Source organism: Hippoglossus hippoglossus, chromosome 15, assembly GCF_009819705.1.
Source record: "Hippoglossus hippoglossus isolate fHipHip1 chromosome 15, fHipHip1.pri, whole genome shotgun sequence".
Lineage (NCBI taxonomy): Eukaryota > Metazoa > Chordata > Actinopteri > Pleuronectiformes > Pleuronectidae > Hippoglossus > Hippoglossus hippoglossus.
This window is the reverse complement of record NC_047165.1, coordinates 21,899,269-21,920,570: the sequence shown is the minus strand read 5'-3', so window position 1 is coordinate 21,920,570 and position 21,302 is coordinate 21,899,269. Positions and strand designations below refer to the sequence as shown.

Sequence of the window (21,302 nt, the reverse complement as noted above, 5' to 3'; positions counted from 1 at the left end):
AATGTGATCTTACTATTTAAAAAGTAAAAAATATTATTCAAAGCTGAAAGTTATGACTAATCCAGCAGGATTTAGGATGATCACACGTTTTTTATTGCAATTTAAAAATATTTTTTTCAGCAATAGTCATTTGCTTGTGAAGGATCAGGCCGAACAACGGAAACATCAAGTTTATCAAGGAATTTTAAGATATTTCTTTGGGGGCAAATGCGAGACACTCGAACTCGGTCGTGTTTTCCAAGAAAACAAGTGCACCTTACAACAGACAATGAGAAAGTTCAAGGTCTAAATTAAAACAATGAGCTGTTAAGCAGCCAGTTCATCTGCTATAAAGACCTGGCATGGAGCAAGAATCTTGTAAAAATGATCAACACTGTGAGACATGTTCAAATTTTCATTGTGAGATTTGAACATGAAATAAAAACGAGTCTGAAATGAGCTGCGTCAGTTTAACTGGACCTCCAACATGGCTGCAGGAGGGCACGTTACATAAGCTGACTGGGCCGTATTTGCAACATGTGTTTTCAGTCTGAACTTACACGGTAGGTGCAGGTTCATGTTGCATGTACTTTAAGGGCCGACACTGCAAACATGAACTCCACACCACCACTACCACACCCTATCACATGGCACACACACACACACACACACACACACACACACACACACAGATATATAGAACATCCAGTATACACCCACTGAACCCTGGTAAATGACATAACCATGTGACAACTCAAACAGCCAAGCAAACTGCTGAATGTCTATGTTAACATGTATGCACCCTTACAAAATGCTAATATATACATTGTATATGTTGGTGTATCTTCAGGACGTTGTTGTGAAACTCACATGGTCTGATTTGGGTTTGCATTGGCCACAAACTTCAACATGGAATCTAAAAACAGCACTGACACAAATACATGCAAAGACACAGGGAGACGCTGAATCCAAACTTGGAAAATCCACATCAGGAAAATCTTTCTACACAACTAAACTGTACCTCTGACATCTACTGGTCTCTGTCCAGGTTAAATACAAAAAGATGAATGATCATAAGCTGTACTGAGTTCAACTGCAACGTCCCAGGTTATTTTTATATTTAAAAATCATCTAAATCAATTGGCTGGAGCCCCAGCTCCGCAACCCTCAAAGGATCAGCCGTACAGCTAATGGATGGATGTTCAACATTTGAAGAAAATCCACATCCTGTAAAACAATTACTTCAATAATCTTTGGTCTAGTTTCAAGATACATAAATGTTGTTAAATAAAGAAAAAGCAGAAGCTTTAGACAATGCAACCACCTTGAACGTGTGAAAGATCAGCAAAAGATATCAAATATAAAACACTCACGTAAAACGTTATACGATACAGTCACACTAAGCTTTCAGCTTTGATCCAATATTAACACATCCTGGTCAATAAATCCAGATCCTTGGTTTTCTTTGTTGTGCTTGTGTGTGTATGAATTCAGATGTGCGAAATAAAACAAGATCTAAATCCATCTACTTCCTCTTGGAGGTGTTAGTGTATAAGGGTACGACCTCGTAACTGGTTTAACTATAGACTTTATGGGTTGTTTCCTGCATGTTTGTCTCACTTTCCACATGTGACCTTTGATCCTGGCTACAGTGTGTCTCGTACGACATGATAGAATGGAAAAGCACATGTCATTTGTCATACGTGCAGAAAAGACCATGCAGCGGTGGGTGCAGCGAGTTTGTGGCAGGTACCAACAGTTAGAAAAATCCTTTTACCACGAGAAGACAATCTATAAATCTCTATTAAAATAACAAAAACAACATACATGAAAGTGGACGTAACGAAAAGAAGAAGAAGAGCCTGAAGCGAGTCATTCAGCTGCTGTAGCTGCTCGCTGGACAACAAGAGCAGCCGCAGAACAAACAGCAACACAACACTCGTCTTCAAACACAGGTATCAACTCAAAACGCCGGCGCTCAAAGCGGCGGCCCTATCAGTCGAGTGACAGAATGCTGTGACAGCTACGGAGATAAAAGCTCCCCACCGCGCTGCGACCAGCACCCACTGACGTGAAAGTGCCCTTCAGCAAGGCATCAAACCCACTGAACCTGCTCGGGCGGCCGGCAGCAGCAGCAGTAACCTGGCAGTGTAAATTTACAGCAAGTGTGTTCCCTCCCCTCCCCTCCCCTCCCCTCCCTCACTCCCGCTGCACCTCCTGACCCCGGCTGTTGCTGTAAATATAAATGTGCTCCTGCACCGTCAACTCGCTCAGTTACACAAGCAACACTTCCACAAAGGTTAAAAATATGTACATTTTACTTCCTCCTTCTCTCTGCCTTGTCTATCTGTCTTTCACTACGTGCTGCTTTCCTTCTTTCTATCGCTCTGCTTCTCCGAGTGCAGGGCTCGGCAGGTCAGGGGCATTAGTGGAAATCTGCTGTAATTTCTTTCTTTTTTTTTTCTTTTTCGGAGAACAGTTTCTTTTTCTTCCTTTCTTTCTTTCTTTCTTTCTTTCTTTCTTTCTTTCTTTCTTTTTTTCTATTTGTTGCTCTTCATTTTCTATACTTTCCGCCTTTAACCCTGCGTGCCAGCAAACCAGTCAGAACTGGTCCTGCTGAGCTATAGGTGTGTGTGTGTGTGTGTGTGTGTGTGTTTGTATGCAGGTAGACAAAATGAGAATGACAGCTTTTACAGTGAACGTTGACAGTGGGTTAATATGTACAGCCATGAGTGAGGAAAGATGTGTGTGTGTGTGTGTGTGTGTGTGTGTGTAGCCCCCCCACCCACCCCATCCACACACACAGACCTATGACACCATGTCATCAAACAGTTGGATGTCGGCCAAGTTCATCTGTTAATGGACGGCCACCACCAGGACCCAGGCTTTCCTACCTCGCTCTACCCTCCCTCTCTCTCACATCCCCTATCCCCCTAGGGTGCTCTACCCCTATATGCCCTCTCCTCCTCATCCCCCTGTCTCTCCCTCTTTATCTTCTCTTTTTTGTCAGCCCCCCACCCCCACTGCGTCTTTCAACACCTCTCAGCGTTGCAGATTGGGGCCTGCATTTCCCTTGTACAGCAAAGATAAACAGTGTGGATATGCATGTGTGTGTGTGTGTGTGTGTGTGTGTGTGTGTGTGTGTGTGTGTGTGTGTGTGTGTGTGTGTGTGTGTGTGTGTGTGTGTGTCCCTTTGTTTTTCTGTGTGCCCGTGCTCTGAATGTGTTACATGCACGCACAAATAAACACTCATACACACAGGCTACCTTTGAACTTTTCAACAAGCTCAGAACAAAAAACTAAAGAAAAAATCAAACAAAGGCCAAAAGTGAGCTGAGGTCCCATTAAATTATGGGAGATGAAAACGCTTGTTTGTGTGTGTGTGTGTGTGTGTGTGTGTGTGTGTGTGTGTGTGTGTGTGTGTGTGTGTGTGGGTGTGTGTGTGGGTGTGTGGGTGTGGGTGTGATAAGCAGTGTTAACTACAGTCCAGAACATGCTGAAACACATCTGCCTTACAAAGAAAAAGTGCAGCACTGTCTTTCTTTCTATTTTTTTTCTTACTTTCTTTACTTGTCATTCCAAACCCACTCACACAATTTGATCCTGGATTATTTGTGGCAGGACAAAAGTTCAAGGAATCCCAGTGTCTCTCACTCTTCGGCCTTTATTAAACATGATAAACTATGTCTTAATTCCTTTAAATGTTTGGCTTGTGAGCCGAGGAAAGGTTGAGGGTGACTTTGTCATTCCAGCTTCACTTAAATAATTGTGTTGTTGCTGTACAGGTTGGTGGAATTTGACAGACTCTCAAGACTCGTGAAGGTTTTTCACACTGACTTAAAGACATAGTTGATTTTCTTACTGATGACGTTCAGAGCTCAGCTTTAAATCTAAATAGGAGACTCTTGATGAGCACTCCAAGCACTTTACAGTTTAACATTCACACACATTCATACAGTGCAACTATGTGCAGCAACCTTCACATATTTTGGGGTTCAGTATCTTGCCCGAGGACACTTCCGCATTCGGAATGGCAAAGACTGGCCCTAACCGCTGAGCCACAGCCGCCCATTAAAGCATTGATGTATTCAAATGTATTTATTTCATTTAAAACACATATTATTGTTTACTTTTCATGCACAAGCAATGATATAAATTATAACTCTACATTATCATAGTTAATTTCATCAGTAAAAATAGGCAAAGATAATAAAATTCATAACGACAAGGCAACCATCTTAGACTGACCACACACCTGCAATATTTTATGCATATTAATGTATTTATAAACACACACACACACACACACACACACACACACACACACACACACACACACACACACACACACACACACACAACGCCTATTAAGTACATTTTAGCAGTTCTTTATCCATTTTAGGGAGATAAATTATCCATTAGATTTCATCATATCTTACTGGGGCAATTACATCAAGAAAATGATAGCGGGCACAGGATCAATTATGCATGCCCTTGGCCAAAGACCAAGCATCGGGCAAGAGGAGAGGGCATGTACACACACACACACACACACAGACATACTTACACACACACATGAAGAAGAGGAGGATCTCATAGATGTGGCCCATCAGTTCATCTTACTGCCGAAAAAGTTCATACACTTAATAATTTAGCTGTGCTCTGGATACAGTTTCCCAGTTGAATATTAACAACTTTGAAGTGAGTAACAGCAGCCAGAGGTATATAGGGTGTGTGTGTGTGTGTGTGTGTGTGTGTGTGTGTGTGTGTGTGTGTGTGTGTGTGTGTGTGTGTGTGTGTGTGTGCGTAGAGAGGGTAAAAGAGACCTCAGGAAACGGGCCCTGTGATTCCCACCGGAGACAACCCCTCAAAACACACACACACACACACACACACACACACACACACACACACACACACACACTGCACGCGCTCCTTCCACTCGGCTACGTCCATTACACCGCCATTTGTAACATTGCTTATTTCTGGGCAATTAAGAATTCCTTTTCATCGCTATGAAGGTTCACATATCTCCCTCACAGCGCTTGTACACAAACTGCGGAAGATGTGAGGAAGGAGACAAACGTGTGTGTATGTGTGTGTCTTGGGGTTGGGGGGTTGGGGGGGGGGGGGGTCTGTCAGAGGAAAGGGAGGGTGAAGAGATGAGGATAAAAGCAACAAAGGGAACTGAAGAAGAAAACATAAAAATTGGTGCCTGCACCAGTTGTTCTTGTTTGTTACCGCTGCTTCCCCATCTTTGTTCTCGTTTTTATTTTTAATTGTCCAGCATCGTTATTAGCTGAAATTTAATTTATTTTGTTGACTTTCTTCTTTTGTCTTCCCATTACAAAAAACGGTGTCAGAACGGCCCGGTTTTGGAGTACAAAGGCAGCACAAGGTGTGTGTCCGTAAGTGAGCGTTCACGCACAGGTGCCTATTTTTTGTGTGTGCGGCGATTTTTCTGCAGAGGACACAACAATGGAATTCATTTTCATCCCCCCCCCCCCCCCCCCCCCCCCCCCACTCCCACCCTCTACCACCCCGTTTTTTTCTGAGTTCTCATTCATGTTTACAGAGAAACTCACTTAGGAGGACGAATCACTGTCTCCAAAATGGCAGCCTTAGATAGAGTTAGGGAGGGACGGGGACAGAGAAAAGAGACGTAGCTGACATCTGTTTGTTCAAGGAGAAACAGAAAGTGTGGTGTGTACGTTTGTGTATGTGTGCGGAAGGGGGAGTGTTGCACCAAAAATGAACAGGCTGATGGAGAGAGAGACACAGAGACACAGAGAGATGGGCATTGAGAAATCATTTTACCATGTCAAGACCGACATGCACAGGACAGGGCCAGATGGTTTGCATTTGGTAGGTTTTGTGTGTGCATGTGTGTTTGCGTGCATGTGTGTGTGTGTATGTGTTTGTGACAAGCAGTGTAATGAGTGAACAGACAAGACATCATGTAAATTAAATATGTCCAATCTCTGGCTCGGCTCTCAAGTCTTCACACAATTAAAGAAAAAAATGCAACTTTCATTTATAAAGCGCACACACACACACACACACAGACATATCTCTCACCCAAGGCACAAATGAGAAAACACACACGCACACATATTCACACACACACACACACAAACACCCCTTGACATGCCGGCTCTGACAAGCGTAGCTGATGTGCGCCACGAATGCGCATGGTAATAGGCCAATCAAAAATGCAAAACAATTGGCAATTACTGTGAGGGCCTAATGGTCATTAGAATTTACAACTAGGTAATGAACTAAAGTCTGCCCACTGCATGCATATTCATAAAGCTGTTTGAGCTTTGAAGATTAAAGTAGCGCTTAAAATTCAAATGAGCCTCCGCAAATTATCGAGAAAAGTCAGTGCTGCTGCTGCCGATGGGTGTGTGTGTGTGTGTGTGTGTGTGTGTGTGTATGTATTTATGCGTGTAATTTTTTTAAAGGAATTATTAAACAGTGTATTCCTCGGCATCTGCAGACGGAACAGTGTAATTATGGGGTTGGGCATAGCAGATATTTGTGACATCATGAGATTAAGTAGTTTTAATTACAGAAGTGTGTATATATATATATATATATATGTGCTGTATATAAATATTTATATATATATATAACAGGAAATGTCGCCTGCAAATTGAAAACACCGGTGTCAGGATGTGATGAAAGTACTAAAAATGCGATGCTATATTGAAGCCGGATCAAAATAATTCCACACACCAGTGGTTCCCACTTTTTTTTGCTTTGGTTTCCACCAACAACCCCATCACCAGTTTTATAAAGGCCTATGTTTATTAGTTATGAGTGATCATTTCCTCTGCTTTTAGTTGAACCCATTTCAGATGGTCATTTATTCTCAATGAAACAAAACTAAATAAAGAAACATGATTTGGTGAAGTAGAAATCTGCTTCTTTTTTTTAATCTTATTAATCGTCTTGTCACTTTTGTAGGTTGTGCACATGCACGGTTGTGTACTGGTGCATCTTTGTGAGTACTGTGTGTGTTTAGTGCCTCTCTGGGGTCCACACCTCAGGTTAGGAACTACTGTGCCAAAGACTGCAGCACAAGAAACCACATTATCAGCATTGTCATAGACACACACTCACATAGGCACAGACAAACACACACACACACACGCACACACACACACCCACACACACAGTGTGAGAGCAAGAAAAGACAAAGAGACATTATGTGGTAAACTGATTTTCAAATGTCACCTTTCATCAGCAAAGAGAAAAATCATTTCTGGTTTACATGACTATTTCCTTGATTGACTGATTGTTGGTCTATTAAGTATCAGGAAATGGTGAGAAGGGTCATCAAAGCCTCCCACAGCTCAAGTTGACGTTTTCAGATTGGTTTTGTCCAACTGAGAGTCCAAATCTCAGAGACACTGAATTTAATATCATAGAACGCTATAATATCCAGGAATAATCACATGTGAGATGTGGTCAGGGTTGTCTGGTCTGTTTGCAATGAGCCGTATGTTGGAAAAAAAAAAACGTCCTGCCTGAGATCATAGGAATTACATATGTTATCCTGCTTTGAGGATGTATTAGACTTAATTTGGCACAAAAGATACTTTTCATTTGCTGAGCAGAAGGATGCAAGGTGTTGGGAGGGAGAGGAAGACCCTCACCATGCCAAAATAAAAGACTTCGACTCACTCATACACGGTATCTACTCTACTTTATCAACACACACACTCGCAGCGTGTGTGTGTTTCCAGTTGTAGTAGTAGTTCAGCCAAACGGGAAACATGAAACCAGAGCAAGGAGCCAGGCCCCTCTACACATACTGGCCACACACACACACACACACACACACACACACACACACACACACACACACACACACACACACACACACACACACACACACACACACACACACACACACACACACACACACACACACACACACACACACACACACACACACACACACACACACACACACACACACACACACTGCCAGCTCAGCCCTGGCACACTTAACCAGCGGATGTCCTGCATGCATCCACAATGCCAGCACACAATGCCAGCACACACACACACACACACACACACACACACACACACACACACACACACACACACACACACACACACAAAACCAAAATATAAACAAACATACATACACATACATACATATGACATCTATGTAGGCATGTTGTAATGGCAGGTGCATAAAAAGAGACTGATGAATGGACAGTTCAAGCCAGTGGGACTTGAACATATTTGTGTGTGTGTGTGTGTGTGTGTGTGTGTGTGTGTGTGTGTGTGTGTGTGTGTGTGTGTGTGTGTGTGTGTGTGTGCGTGCGTGCATGCGTGTGTGTGTGTGTGTGTGTGTGTCGAGCTAGTCTGTAATCCAATGGCCTATATAAATAAGCTTTGTAGAGTATAAACAGTTTTATGAACAGGCCTTCAACATAATAAGAGAGTTGAGTTACACGTGCACCCCATGAGCAGACCAGTGTGTGTGTGTGTGTGTGTGTGTGTGTGTGTGTGTGTGTGTGTGTGTGTGTGTGTGTGTGTGTGTGTGTGTGTGTCACAGGAATAAACACTCACACACAGCGAACAGCGAGGGAGCCAAAAACAGCAGCTTTCCCTCTCACCACCAAGGAGTAAATGTAGCGTGGATGTCGAATCACTCGCATAAACACAAAGAGCCAGATCAATAAACAGTCCTCCATCACCGAGCGCGTACAGTAGTCCGCTTGACGTCACACACACATCACCCTACACACTGCCGCCGCTGTAAATAGTGCAAACAGGGAAATAACACATGGCTGTTTTAATGTCTTATTGTTCTCTGCTGTTGTCATTGTGTCGGGATGCTTTGCCGACCGCTGCAGCCTGGGAGATCTTTTGTTTTCTACAGATCCGTCTCCATCTTCGGTCGTCGTCGCCGTGGCGTGTTTGTGCCGCACTTCCCAGGGACTAGCTGTCAATCAAAGCGTGTGGGCAGCGTGATGTCTTTCCCTTGGATATTTTTTTTTCCCTTTTTTTTTTTGCCCTTTGATGTTGTTGTTGTTGTCTGCTCATCCGTGGTGGAGGTGGTGATGGTGATTGCTGCCCGTGCCTTTGCTCGTCTTCTATTTATTCCAAACTCTCCATGCATGCAAAACCACCGCCGCGCAACCAGGGTATTTGTCTGAGAAAGACTCGTCAGATTCCGTTTTAAAAAGTTTGCATTTTGTAACGTTTATCAATATTAAATCCTTTTCTGCCTTGATTGATATCATTTTCATTGTCAAACCTGATCAAATCACGAACATAATAATGTGAGGGTCTATTGAACGCGATTTCCTCACTCCACACAGAGAGGCAGACAGTAAATAGAGTAAAAAGGAAGTCCATTTTCTCATGCCCCGCTCCTCCTCTGTTCATTCCAAACCCACTGAAAATGTAAAATGCATCACTTCCTGTGTCACCAGGCGGTTTCGCAGAGAAAACACTTGTCACACAGTGATAATAGCATCTATTTTGTGACATTAATCCATATGAAATCATTTGCTCAGTGATTAGTGTGATTCACACGGGGAAAAAAATTAAACAATGTGGGGACAGAAATAATTTGCTGTTACCATCCAGCCGCTAAAATAAAAGGGTGAGTCTATTGATCACCACAGGGAGACTATTTTCTCCAGAAAAACAGCTCCATAATTATGACTGCATCAGGAAGTCAGATGACAGAGGAGTGACGAGGTCTATGTTTCTAAACCGACAGTCATGTGAGGCGGATGAATTTCACACAGCAGACTGACGTGTGTTTCTCCATTACCTAACCGAGTAGTTTTTGTGCCGAAATCTAACCAAACCGAGACCATTCCATAATCTTAACCTCGTGTCTGCTGCACCAGCCGCAGGTTCTCTCCGCTGGGTCGTATCTGAGGTCAGGGATTAACTACCTACATGGTCATTTAGGCTGGAGGAACTGTTTCCACGGGGAAACTCTCTTTCCTCTACTCTACCCCTCTGCACAGAAAGGTCAACAGTCTCATTAAAGGTCAATAGCTCTGATCCTCTCCATTGTCTTGCCCAGAGGCACATCAGCAGTTCCTAGGTCAGCTCAGACTAATTTTAAGAGGATTCTCCGATAAAAGATCAGTTTACTCGTCTGTGTTCATTCTACTACGCCTGACAAAAGAGTGGTATATAGTCTTCTGTGGCTATGGAGGAGCTTTGTTAAGTCCGAGAAAATGAAGTCTGAGGCTGCAGAGTTTTAAAGATGTAGGCCTTCACGGGACGAGGAGGATTAAAAGAATATATTAGCTGCATTATGGGAAATGTAGGATGCATCGTTTGTGAAGCTCGACCTATGATCAGGACCAAGGGACGGGATATATCACTTTCTCCTGCTTTGATTTTTGACGATTCCTTTTTCAGGCTGCCTCTCGTGGGCCCTCGTAACTTTATCAAAGTGCAATATTCAATTACTGAAGGAGGGAAGAACCAAGACGGAAAAAAAGGACCACATTTCAATTTAGCTTTTCAATGCTGCTGCTCTACTACGAGTGTGTGTGTGAGTGTGAGTGTGTGTGTGTGTGTGTGTGTGTGTGTGTGTGTGTGTGTGTGTGTGTGTGTGTGTATGTGTGTGCCGTGAGCATTACATCACAAACAGGATAACAGGTCTGGACTTCCCCCAGCACAAGTTAGAGAAAAGCAGGTTTGAACTCACATAGGTGAAGTCCACATTCTATTCTCAACGATACAAAACACTTTTTTAATACTATCCCCAAATTTTGTCAGCAGGGAGTTTCTTTGCAAACGAACACAGTAATCAACAGTTTTGCCGATACGCAGCTCACAGAGGGTTTGTTTCTTTTTCCGTTTTTTTTTCCGAGCGCAGAATATAAAACATTGGCCTTGGTGACAGATTATTAGCTTCTCCAGTCATTCCTGCGGCCGGCTGAATTTGTTATCCAGCCACTGATATTTCTCAACACAAAGGATGGTGTTTACATTCGGCAAAGCTCCGTCAAAATGCCAACGCAGTCAGATTGTCGGCGCGCTCTGGGAGAAACGCAAGAGTTCAAATGCTGCACTTGAGTCCACTAAATAAAATCTTACACGTTGGGGGGAAAAAAAGGGAGACAGACAGAAAAAGGGAGAGCAACAATAGATTAGTAATGGCAGCCAGTGTGTGAAATCTCTTTGTAGGCTGGTCGGGATGTGCTACAGCATGAAAGCACGCATACCAAACATACTGTAATTGACTCAGTATGAACCGGCTGTCCCGGATTTGCATTGACTGCTAATGTTGCAGTGGGAGAGAGAGAGCGAGAGAGAGAGAGAGAGAGAGAGAGAGAGAGAGAGAGAGAGAGAGAGACAGACATGTGAGCCAAAAGAGAAAATGAAAAAAAAAAAAGGAGATGAGGGAGAGAAGAGACATGAGATAGAGAGACAGAGAGAGATCTGACACCGAGCCAGACAATAAACCGGTGTTAAAAATGCACTAATGTGTATTGAGGTGCGTGGCATTAGCCAATGATGATAAGCTAATTGCTAATCACTAGATCATAGACTAACAATGAGGCTCAAAGCCAGGACCACTCTTCAGTGGAATGACCCGACGAACGAGGGAGTGGAAACCAGATATTTTAGGGACAGAAAAAAAGTGCGGCTGATAAAAAAAAGACTCCCAAGAAATGTCTGGATTTGTCATCACATACAAGCATCGATAACATCTCTGGTAATGAGCTAATATTGGTGGGCTAATTTAGAGTTTATCGCAAATCACTGGTCAATAAGATGAATAATCGCGTGCACTGGCCGCATATCAATTTCAGCTCATTAACACACATATTATCGCTGATTTTTCCACAGAGGACAGGATTAAATTCTTGATGCTAATTATGAGAAATCAGGCGGCAAACTGGACAGCAGAGATCGCATGTGCTCTGGAAGTAATCCACAGAGAATTAATTCTAAATTTTCAATTTTCAAGCCAAGATTTTTTTTTTTTTTTAAATCACATCCACTTTTCGTTTTAAAAGGAAAAGAGGGAGAGGGAGATGGCCATTCACACACACACACACACACACACACATGCAAACCTCTCTCTTTTGAGACATACATTAGTGATGCTGTTTCTGAATGAGGGGCGCCTCGGGGATTATAATCAGAATTTTCATCTCAGTCAGGGATTAATAGAATAAATGGGCAAGAGAGAGAGTACTAACCATGTGTGTGTGTCTGTGTGTGTGTGTGTGTGGGCGGGTATGCTTCCTTTTTGCATGGCTGATCGGCATTTTGCCTGTACAGTGCTCTCTCTCAGGCACACACACACACACACACACACACACACACACACACACACACACACACACACACACACACAGGTAATGTCTCGGCTCCCTCGATCGGAGCTGTTTGATATGTAAATAGCAGCGATCCGGCACAAGTCCAACGCTTTGTGTTCCTCTGAGCCTCGCAGCAGCCGGAGCAGCTCTGCAGCCCCCTGACCATAAACGCTGATACACATTTCACAACAAACAGCCACACACACACACACACACACAGCCATCACATTACACAGGCAGATGCATTCAGGGAAAAAAACAGGCGACATTTGTCGAGATGAAGGATGAGATGTCCGATTTCCTGCAACATGAGCTGAAAAATACTCCCTGGGTTATTCAAAGAAGTCATGTTTAATTATTCGTATTATTGTTATCATAATTATTATCAGGATTAGTAAGTAAATCCCTCGAAATTTAGGAGGAATTGAAAATTATGCGTTGGGGTGAGATATTTTTACCGATTAAAATCACTAGAGATTGAACACTGACATTAAAACCTAACCCCAAAAGAAATAATGTTACTAGGACAATGTATTATAAACATGCATATGTAATGTCTATGGGGTAAAAAAAAAATAGAGGCATGAACTGATGAATTTTCTAAATATTCCATACATTCTTTAAGTGCATCTCACTGGCTGAGTGGCTGAGGCCTCACACACTGTGAGGAAAAGCTACGAGACACACACCATGCAAGGCATTTATAAATAAGAAACACGCACACACTCAAACACACATTCTTCCCTCTGCTCCTTTTTTTGTGATTAGGAATGCTTCTGGACGGTTTTAATCGCAACTGAAATTCCAGCAGATTTATTTTTTTTATGTCTTTCACATATTTACTTCACCGTGACAGTTTGGGGTCAATTAGGATGAAAGCTGGGGTCGATGCGGTGGAGGAGGAGGAGGAGAAGGAGGAGGAGGGGGAAAATACTGGCTTTAATTATCGGCTACCAGAATTAACATGTTGCGTAAATTCAGGAGGTGAGGTTGTGTTTGTGCTGGTGTGTGTCCAGCGGCCGAGAGACCATCCAAAGGCAGCATCGCTTTACAGGGGACGGGACGTAAATAAAACGATGAATTCATTGCGCAGATGGACAGTTTAAGATCTGCTCCTTTTTTTCCTTGTCGGGCTGAACGTCTCAAACAGCAAACATTTAATAACACTCGGTCTGTCTGCTGCTCAGCTTGACGTCAACGTCGGACAAGATATATAACGCTGCGGCCCTGTTTTCTTCTCCTGTCTGAGTGTACAGCTGTTCCTACCAAGACGTTCCCACACACAACGCTATTGAAGCAGCCAGACGCCTGTATTATGATGTAAATCGCTCTAATAACCCAGTTTAGCTGGTGAGTGTCTGAGAGTGAGAGTGTGTGTGTGTGTGTGTGTGTGTGTGTGTGTGTGTGTGTGTGTGTGTGTGTGTGTGTGTGTGTGTGTGTGTGTGTAGGGGTGTGGGTGTGTGCTGAAACATATAATCGCAGCAGAGAGAGACAAGCAGGTTTGACTTTTAAAAAAGATGCACGCTCTCAAGTTGCATTAACTCCTTCCAGCTGACGCATAGTGTCTCCCGAGAGACAAAGGTCAAAGGTCAAAAACATCTTTAATTGAGAACCATTTTCCTCGTCTTCCCTTCCTGTAACTGTAGATTTTAATAGTGGGAACTGGAATCTGAAATGATCGGCGAGGCTTCCTGCAGCTCACTGTGCTTATTTCCACTTACGCATAAAGACAAAATGGAAAACAAACTACAACATTTATGATTCCTGAGCTGCGTTCAACAAGCTAAGTGATAAATAGTGTGTTTTGCTCGTGTGTTTCTGCTGCTCTATTTCTCTCGCCCCCCCCCCCCCCCTCCTCTCACTCTGTAACAGCTAATTTAGTACAGGCAGCCCGCCACTAAAAACTACTGCTAATTAAAATTCACAAGGAAGAAAAAAAGAATGGCACTGCAACAAATAATTAGTGGTGTTAAGACGCTTTAAATAAATGACTTTCCCTCCGTGAGCAAAACTAAAACTGGCTTTTCCCTCGCTCCTCTCGGACGATTCTCGCGACGGAAGGGAAGAGTTGGAATTAAATCCGTGTATTTTACCTATGAAATTTGGTTTGAAGATAAAGTCAGAGAAGGAAAAGAATGAGAGAGATGGAGAGCTGGGCTGCATTTAGTTGGGTAAGATGTGGCAGTGGAAGGGGGGGGAAACCACACCGAGAGCGGGACACATCTGGTAGGGCCACATGAGAGAGAGACTCGCACACACACACACACACACACTCACACACACACACACATTCGTACGCGCACACACACACATTCTGCGCACCCAATCCCAGGAAGAGGCTACAGTTACTCCCCAGACTGAAAGTCACACACAAAAACACTCCTTCAACCAGTTCTAGTGATACCCCTGCATCTACACACACACACTCACACGCACACAAACACACACACACACACACACTCACTCACACAAACATCTCCAACTGCACTAAAACACTGACCAGTTATACCACAAAGTCAAGGTCACCCGTGTCTCTTTGCATGTGGGATTTGGTCACCATGGTCAAAAGGGCGAAACTGGGCAAACTGGGAGAACACACACACGCACAAACACTCTCTCCCACGCACACACTCAAACACACACAAAGACTTACACCCTCACACACAGTATCTGCATTGAATTCATTGAATCGGGTCAAAGTTGGGTCCGTTATATTTTCTTACACTCTCTCTCGCTCTCGCTCTCTCTCACTCACACGTACACACTCCCCTCTACATGAGTCAGTACACAAAAAGACAATACAGACACACACACACAGACACACACACACACACACACACACACACAGACAGACAGACAGAGACAGCTATCCTAAATCAAACCAGTGTGTGTGGTTTTGTGTCATCTCTGAAAGAGAACAGAGGCGTATTCTCGTGGGTTTCCTCCCCACCTGTGACGTCCCTTTGTTGTTGTTTGTCTGACAACACCCACCCTCAAGCAAATCTCAGCCAATCCCATTTCTTGCCATAACCAGGATTGGCATTTGTGTGTTCCACCAAAAACATTCTCAGACGACTACAGCCCCCACAAGGCATGGAGGAACACTCGTAGGCAACATGTATGCTAGACTGCAGACTACGCTGGCTTGTCGGACAACAACGCACGTACACACAATGCATCAGGGATACAACAGCAAGGGCCTGACATTGTAAAAAAACACACACAACCACAAACGTCCAGCCATCCATTGCAACACGTACGACCAAAATGACAATGTGCCGATAAGAAAAAAAGAATCTGGACCCTGAATGCTTCTTCCAAGCTGCAGGAGAAGGTTTATGCCGGGACTAGTAACATTTCAGAAAATGTTTGAGGGAAAGACTGCACTACTTATCATCTCTGTCTTTGTTCTGTCAGATTCTAATCTGAATTTACTCCACATAAGCAGATACACATCTGACAGCCCTTGCTTCAGTAAAGCTGCTGCTTCTTTGTGCAGCAGTTGTTGTAAAAATCCAGCCAGAGGTGATCAGTGTGTTGGCAGGTGTGAGAGCAGCATTATTACCTGGGAGGGGCTCCTGTTTCGGACAAATCCCTCTGGGCAACAAGAACCGGTCATCGTCATCGTCTGCCAGCGTGGCCTGGACGCCCACTTCCACAGGCCTGCGACTGCGATTGCGCAGGGAATTCATGGCAGGGGACGGGGTGAGGGCCAGGCCTGGGGAGGGCGAGGGGGGCTTGTCCAGCCCACGGCCCACAGCCAGGCAGGGTGGCCCATGGCATCGCTTCCTCTTGTGCTCAATGAAGAGCAGGATGTCCGCCAGGGGGAAGGTGGCCTGGCATTGGCCGCAGGTCAGCAGGTCCTGCTCCAGAGTCGGGTGAGCGTCATGACTCAGCCGGGTTAGCCGGCCCACGGTCGAGACCGGGTGATGCCCGTTGAGGCTGCCACTCTCCTCAGAGAGAACCGAGCAGCGCTCCGACAGCTCCTCCGATGAGACGATGGCCGCGGAGAGGGGCTCGGCTGCTGGTGAGGCAGAGGGGGGGAACGAGCAGAGAGGAGGAAGAAGATGGGAGGGTGAGAGAAAAGAGAGATTTCAAAAAACAGTAAATGAGAAGGTGACACTTACTCTAAGCAGAAAAAAACAACATGTTTATATTTTCTATTTCTCTTCTGTAATTGAAACCTATTGTTAAAAGTATTTGAGGGAATGGATGACAAGGAAGAGTCTGATTCTGTCTCTCAGAGGATGAGACTTAAGAGGCTGAGCTAAATGAAAGCCTGCCATGTGGTACACACAATAAGGGGGTGAGAAAATGTGCCTTGTAATGATAGAAATGCATGTAATGCAGGAAAAATGATTACAATGCAAACAGATCTGGAACACACATCATAAGAATAAATGGTGGGAAATAATATCCTGAATAGCTGCAAAGCTCAAATCAGATTCATCAAAGATAACAATTCCATACCCAATGACAGGGGAAACTTAGAAAATGATGGTTCCACACAGCGTTCACCAAAACACTAACTATAAGGATGAGCTTCACTTCCCTGACCTTGTTTGTACAGGGTTTGATCCTGTAATCAGCAGAAGGGAAACTGTCACAAACATGTCCAACACATGTGCTGGGATGAAGGGGAGAGAATGCAGGCGGAACAGAGAGCGTGTGTCAGGGAGAAGAAAAACTCTTCCCCCGCTCTCACTTACATGTGCCCGACTTATAGTTCTTGGATACCAGCTGCTTGTACAGCGGGAAATCGCCCCCAAAATGAGCTGTTCAACCCGATTCCTCACCCCTCCGAGGCCGGATTAACTCCTGACTACTTTTTTAAGGAGCCTTTTGTCAGGCTCAGTGGAGGAAGATGAGTGTGAACAGAGCGGGCCGCTGAATTAGACGAGTGAAACGGGAGAACATAATTCACTGTCCCTCTTTTAAGGAAAATCTTCCAGTCCAAGGTGAAGAGTCTGACTCTGCGCTAGCCGCCTAATGCATGTTGACCTTCTTTACTCAGCAGCCAATTTCACATTTTAATGAACTTAAAACCACTGAGAATCAAAAAATAGATTTTAATTTTCACCGTCTGGGTGATTGGTACAGATTTTGTCTGATAAAAGGGGATGGGGTTTCCGGTGCATGCATGTGTAACAAAGTGTGTGTGTGGGGGAATGTGCAAGTGTGTGTGTGAGCGCGTGTGTGTGTGTGAGAGGGAGAGAGAGAGAGAGAAAGAGAGGGAGAGAGAGAGAGAGACAGAGAGCTAGAGAGAGAGAGAAACAAGAGAAAGAAAGGGGGAGATAGCGTCTGAATTTGGACGACATCCCCTCAAGGAAATATCACTTGAACGCTGCAATCCTGCGCGACATCTGTGCGCAAACTGGGACATGGAGATAACGTGATAAATTCCTGGCTTGCACCAACTCCACCACCACCACCACCCACCCATCTCCCCTTCCTCCTCCCGTACCCCTCTCCACTTTGATTTAACTTCAGGTCAACACAACGCCACACAGGGGGCATTAAATTCGCAAAATAAAACAAGAAGAAATAATTAAAGAAAGCTGCATGAGCCCCTCACTTTTACAGTTGAGCTGACAAGCGGATATCCAGGGTTTGATAAAACATTTTGTTGCTAAATATGTTTTTAAAAAAAAAAATACAAAGCAGCTTTTCATGCACAAAGTTCAAATGAAAAGTGGAACACGTATAAATCTCTTATTTGTATCTATTTTTAAGGCAGTGCAGCTAAATGGAATAATGACGGATTGTGTGTCTGCACTCAATTCACACATCAGCACATGAGATACTAATCACATTTCCTGAAGGAGAGAGAATAAAACTAAAAGGTGTAAATGTACTCTCAATTAGAAATGATTTTATCAAACAGTTTGTTAAATGTTGCACCTGACGATGGGAACTCTAAGAAATACACAACTAGAAAACTTAGCAGCTGCACTCCCTGAAACTGACATCTGCAATTTATGTCCATTGTGTCGAAATATGGAAATCATCCATAATATAAATTATTGTGGAGGAGGAAATGTAACATTGGAAAACACTGATTACTACTTATATTCATCCATATCATGGAGATGTAGGAGATGTAAAATTATGTCATGAAAACGTAGAATTGCAAGAAATGTAGAGAATGAAAATATGGGACGATAAAAAAAGAAGAAAAGAAGAAATAATCAGGGCTGGATGTTTGCTTGAGAGAGACAGGCCGGAAATCTGAGCTCCACTGGTAACAAATGTGAATCTATATGCAAAATGAAATGTGTGTGGCGCGTGTGGTTGTGTACGTGTGTGAGTGTGTGCGCGTGTGGTGTAAGGTTTAATGGGAGGGGGGGGGGGGGGGGGGGGGTGAAAGGCGAGGTCTGAAGGAATATTACAGTGAAGATGCATATGCTGATTTGCCGCCTGCATGTTGTTGAGATGTGATGAACAAAAAGGGAAACACTGTGAGAGGAAAAGTGGATTTTAAAGTAATTAAAGAGGAATTGTAAATTTGGCGATGGGGTCCCCCTCAACCCTCCCCCTGACTCCCCCGCCTCCCCCGTGTCCTGTCTCTCGTGCACTCTCCCTTTATTCTGAGGAGATCGCCAAATAGCAGCCCGTGTAGATAGGGGTTGCGGTGAAACTGATCAGGTTCAAGTTCAGCGCTGGGTTTTCTGATCGCGCTCTGCCTCCTAGCGACGGCTCATGGCCATGGTGACTGAGCTGTCACCCAGCCGCTGCCACACACACACACACACACACACTCACACACACCCATACACACCCACACAGTCACACACACACACTCACTCTCTCTCCAAAGCAAACACAGGCGACAGCTAGTCAACATATCGAAACATGATCAAGCAACGGTGCGTAATCATGCCCAAATATATTCTTGACTTATGTTTGGAGCCACTTGCAGAGCCGCTGAAACGCTCCGGAGTGGCGCACGGCACCGACACATGGTGCGCTGATAAACGCCACTTTGGCACTCGCCCCGCAGTTTCCAAACACACTCATCTGCACTCGTGGGACTCAATGAATCCAGTTCACTAAAATAATTACACTGAAAGTTTGTGGAAAGAGAAACGCCGTGCGTAAAAACGGATCCTCAACTAAACATTTGCTGGAATCCGATCGCTTCTCCTCACATGCTGCAGCCGCACACTACCTGGAATTTGTGTCTCACCTTACATGTGCAAGAAGCAACGTAATCTTTAGTTAAATTTGTGCTGTTGTATAAAACAGGACTGTGCTTTCTGTTGTCCTGTTGCTGTGTCTCTTACTCTGAGCTGCACAGACTCTGGAGTGTTTCAGGAAGAGAAGCTCTCATCTAAACTAAACAATAAACATGCCTTTACATACGAGGCATGAGGAATTTTTAAAAGTGTGTAAAACAAATCGATCTGTGTTGTCTCTGCTGCTGATAGAGGAGGGGGCAGTTGTAAAACACTTTTTCCCCCATCGATCCAAACATCCACCTCCAAGTTGTTGTGTGTATGTTTGTTAGTTTTTTTTGAAAATAATCCCAAAATAGAAGGAGGGAGCAGATGAAACCTGCACAACTATCAGACAAATATTCCGGTGGGGGAGGTACGGGTGAGGAGAAGGGGGTCGATCCTCCACGAAACCTCCGCGGAGGGGACGCGCTCTGCTACCGGGAGCCCCGCGCGTCTCCACTGACCGGGGCGACCGTGGGGGGCACCGGAGCCACAGCAAGCGAGTGCACGTTACAGCCTCTGAACGCACCGTGTACCAGAGAAGGTACAAACCGACACACAAAACTTTTTTCTCTCTCTTGCGAGAGGGGGATCTCCGAGCGGCTTTTTACGCACGAGGATGTCGCACTTTCTCTTCACGGTGTTAAGTCCAGTTGACCGCGGGTCCGAGCGCAGCGTCCGGTGTCCACAAGCTCCTGCGCTGCTGCTGCTCCCCCCCACCCCCCATCCCCGTTTGCTGAGTGCAATGAAAAGGAGCCAGAAATGTGACAATTTTGTTTCTTTCCTTTTCCATCTCTACTTACGCGAGAAGTCCCGTTTGCTTAAGTGCTGGGGTTTGCCTTGCTTGCGGCGAGACATGGTTGCTGGCGGCGGCGTTCAGCGCGGATCACATCGGGGAGAGCCGGGGTTACAGAGGAGACTCCGGTGGGGCAAGAAAATATCTTCATCCAACGCCTCTGACATCCACGAGACCAAAATGTAAAAAAATAAAAAACAAAAATAAATTAGAAATAACACAAAGATGGCGCGGAGGCGAAGATGGATCGCGGGATCGCCGTCATGGCTTTTTTGAGAAAGGAGAGCTGAGGAAAAAAGAGAGAGAGAGTGAGAGAGAGGTGGATGGAGAGAGAGAGAGAGAGAAGGGGAGAGAGATGGAAAAAATGGCAAAAGCCCCCCCCCCCCGCTACCACCCCTCCCCTCCCCCCCCCCCCCCTCACCCCCTCCCCTCTGAGCCGTGCAAGTTCAAGTGCACGGACGTGACGTTCCGGGCGAACTTGAACGTCAGGCGGTGGACGGACACCCGACATACAAAAACATGGGCAGGGCCGAGGCACCCGAGTGGGAGTGGGAGTGGGAGTGGGAGGAGGGACGGACGGGACGCGCAATAACAACACCAATGGACGGTCATTAGAGAGAGAGAGAGAGAGAGAGAGAGAGAGAGAGAGAGAGAGAGAGAGGAGGGGGGGGGGCATGGACATGAGAAATAGACACGGTGGAAGCCAATGGACACAGAGATCAGGGGGCCGGACAAGAGGCATTTGGAGGGAGGGAGGAGTGTGTGTGTTTGAGGGAGAGAGAGAGAGAGAGAGAGAGAGAGAGAGAGAGAGAGAGAGAGGCAGAGATGTCTAATGAAAGCAATATGCAGAGAGAGAGAGAGAGAGAGAGAGAGAGAGAGAGAGAGAGAGAGAGGTGGACGCAAAACAGGGCAAGAGATGCCGCGGACAGGAGCGCACTGGAGGGCGGATATAATACCGCTGCATATACTACAGATCATAGA

General features: G+C 44.9%; 1 protein-coding gene across 2 annotated transcripts in view; it reads right to left on the bottom strand.

Annotated features, from left to right (window-relative positions):
- bcl11aa (BAF chromatin remodeling complex subunit BCL11A a) overlaps positions 1-21,150 on the bottom strand; it is a 52,676-nt gene extending 31,526 nt beyond the window's left edge. The window contains exons 1-2 of one of the 2 annotated variants that reach the window (XM_034609382.1): positions 20,329-21,150; positions 15,874-16,329 (exon numbers count right to left, since the gene is read on the bottom strand). In XM_034609382.1, coding sequence (XP_034465273.1) covers positions 15,874-16,329; positions 20,329-20,383 — 511 coding nt within the window. In that variant the 5' untranslated portion in view covers positions 20,384-21,150. Of the gene's footprint in view, positions 1-15,873; positions 16,333-20,328 lie in introns of both variants that reach the window. The other variant, XM_034609381.1, reaches the window with a different exon arrangement.
- Positions 21,151-21,302: the final 152 nt, after the last annotated feature.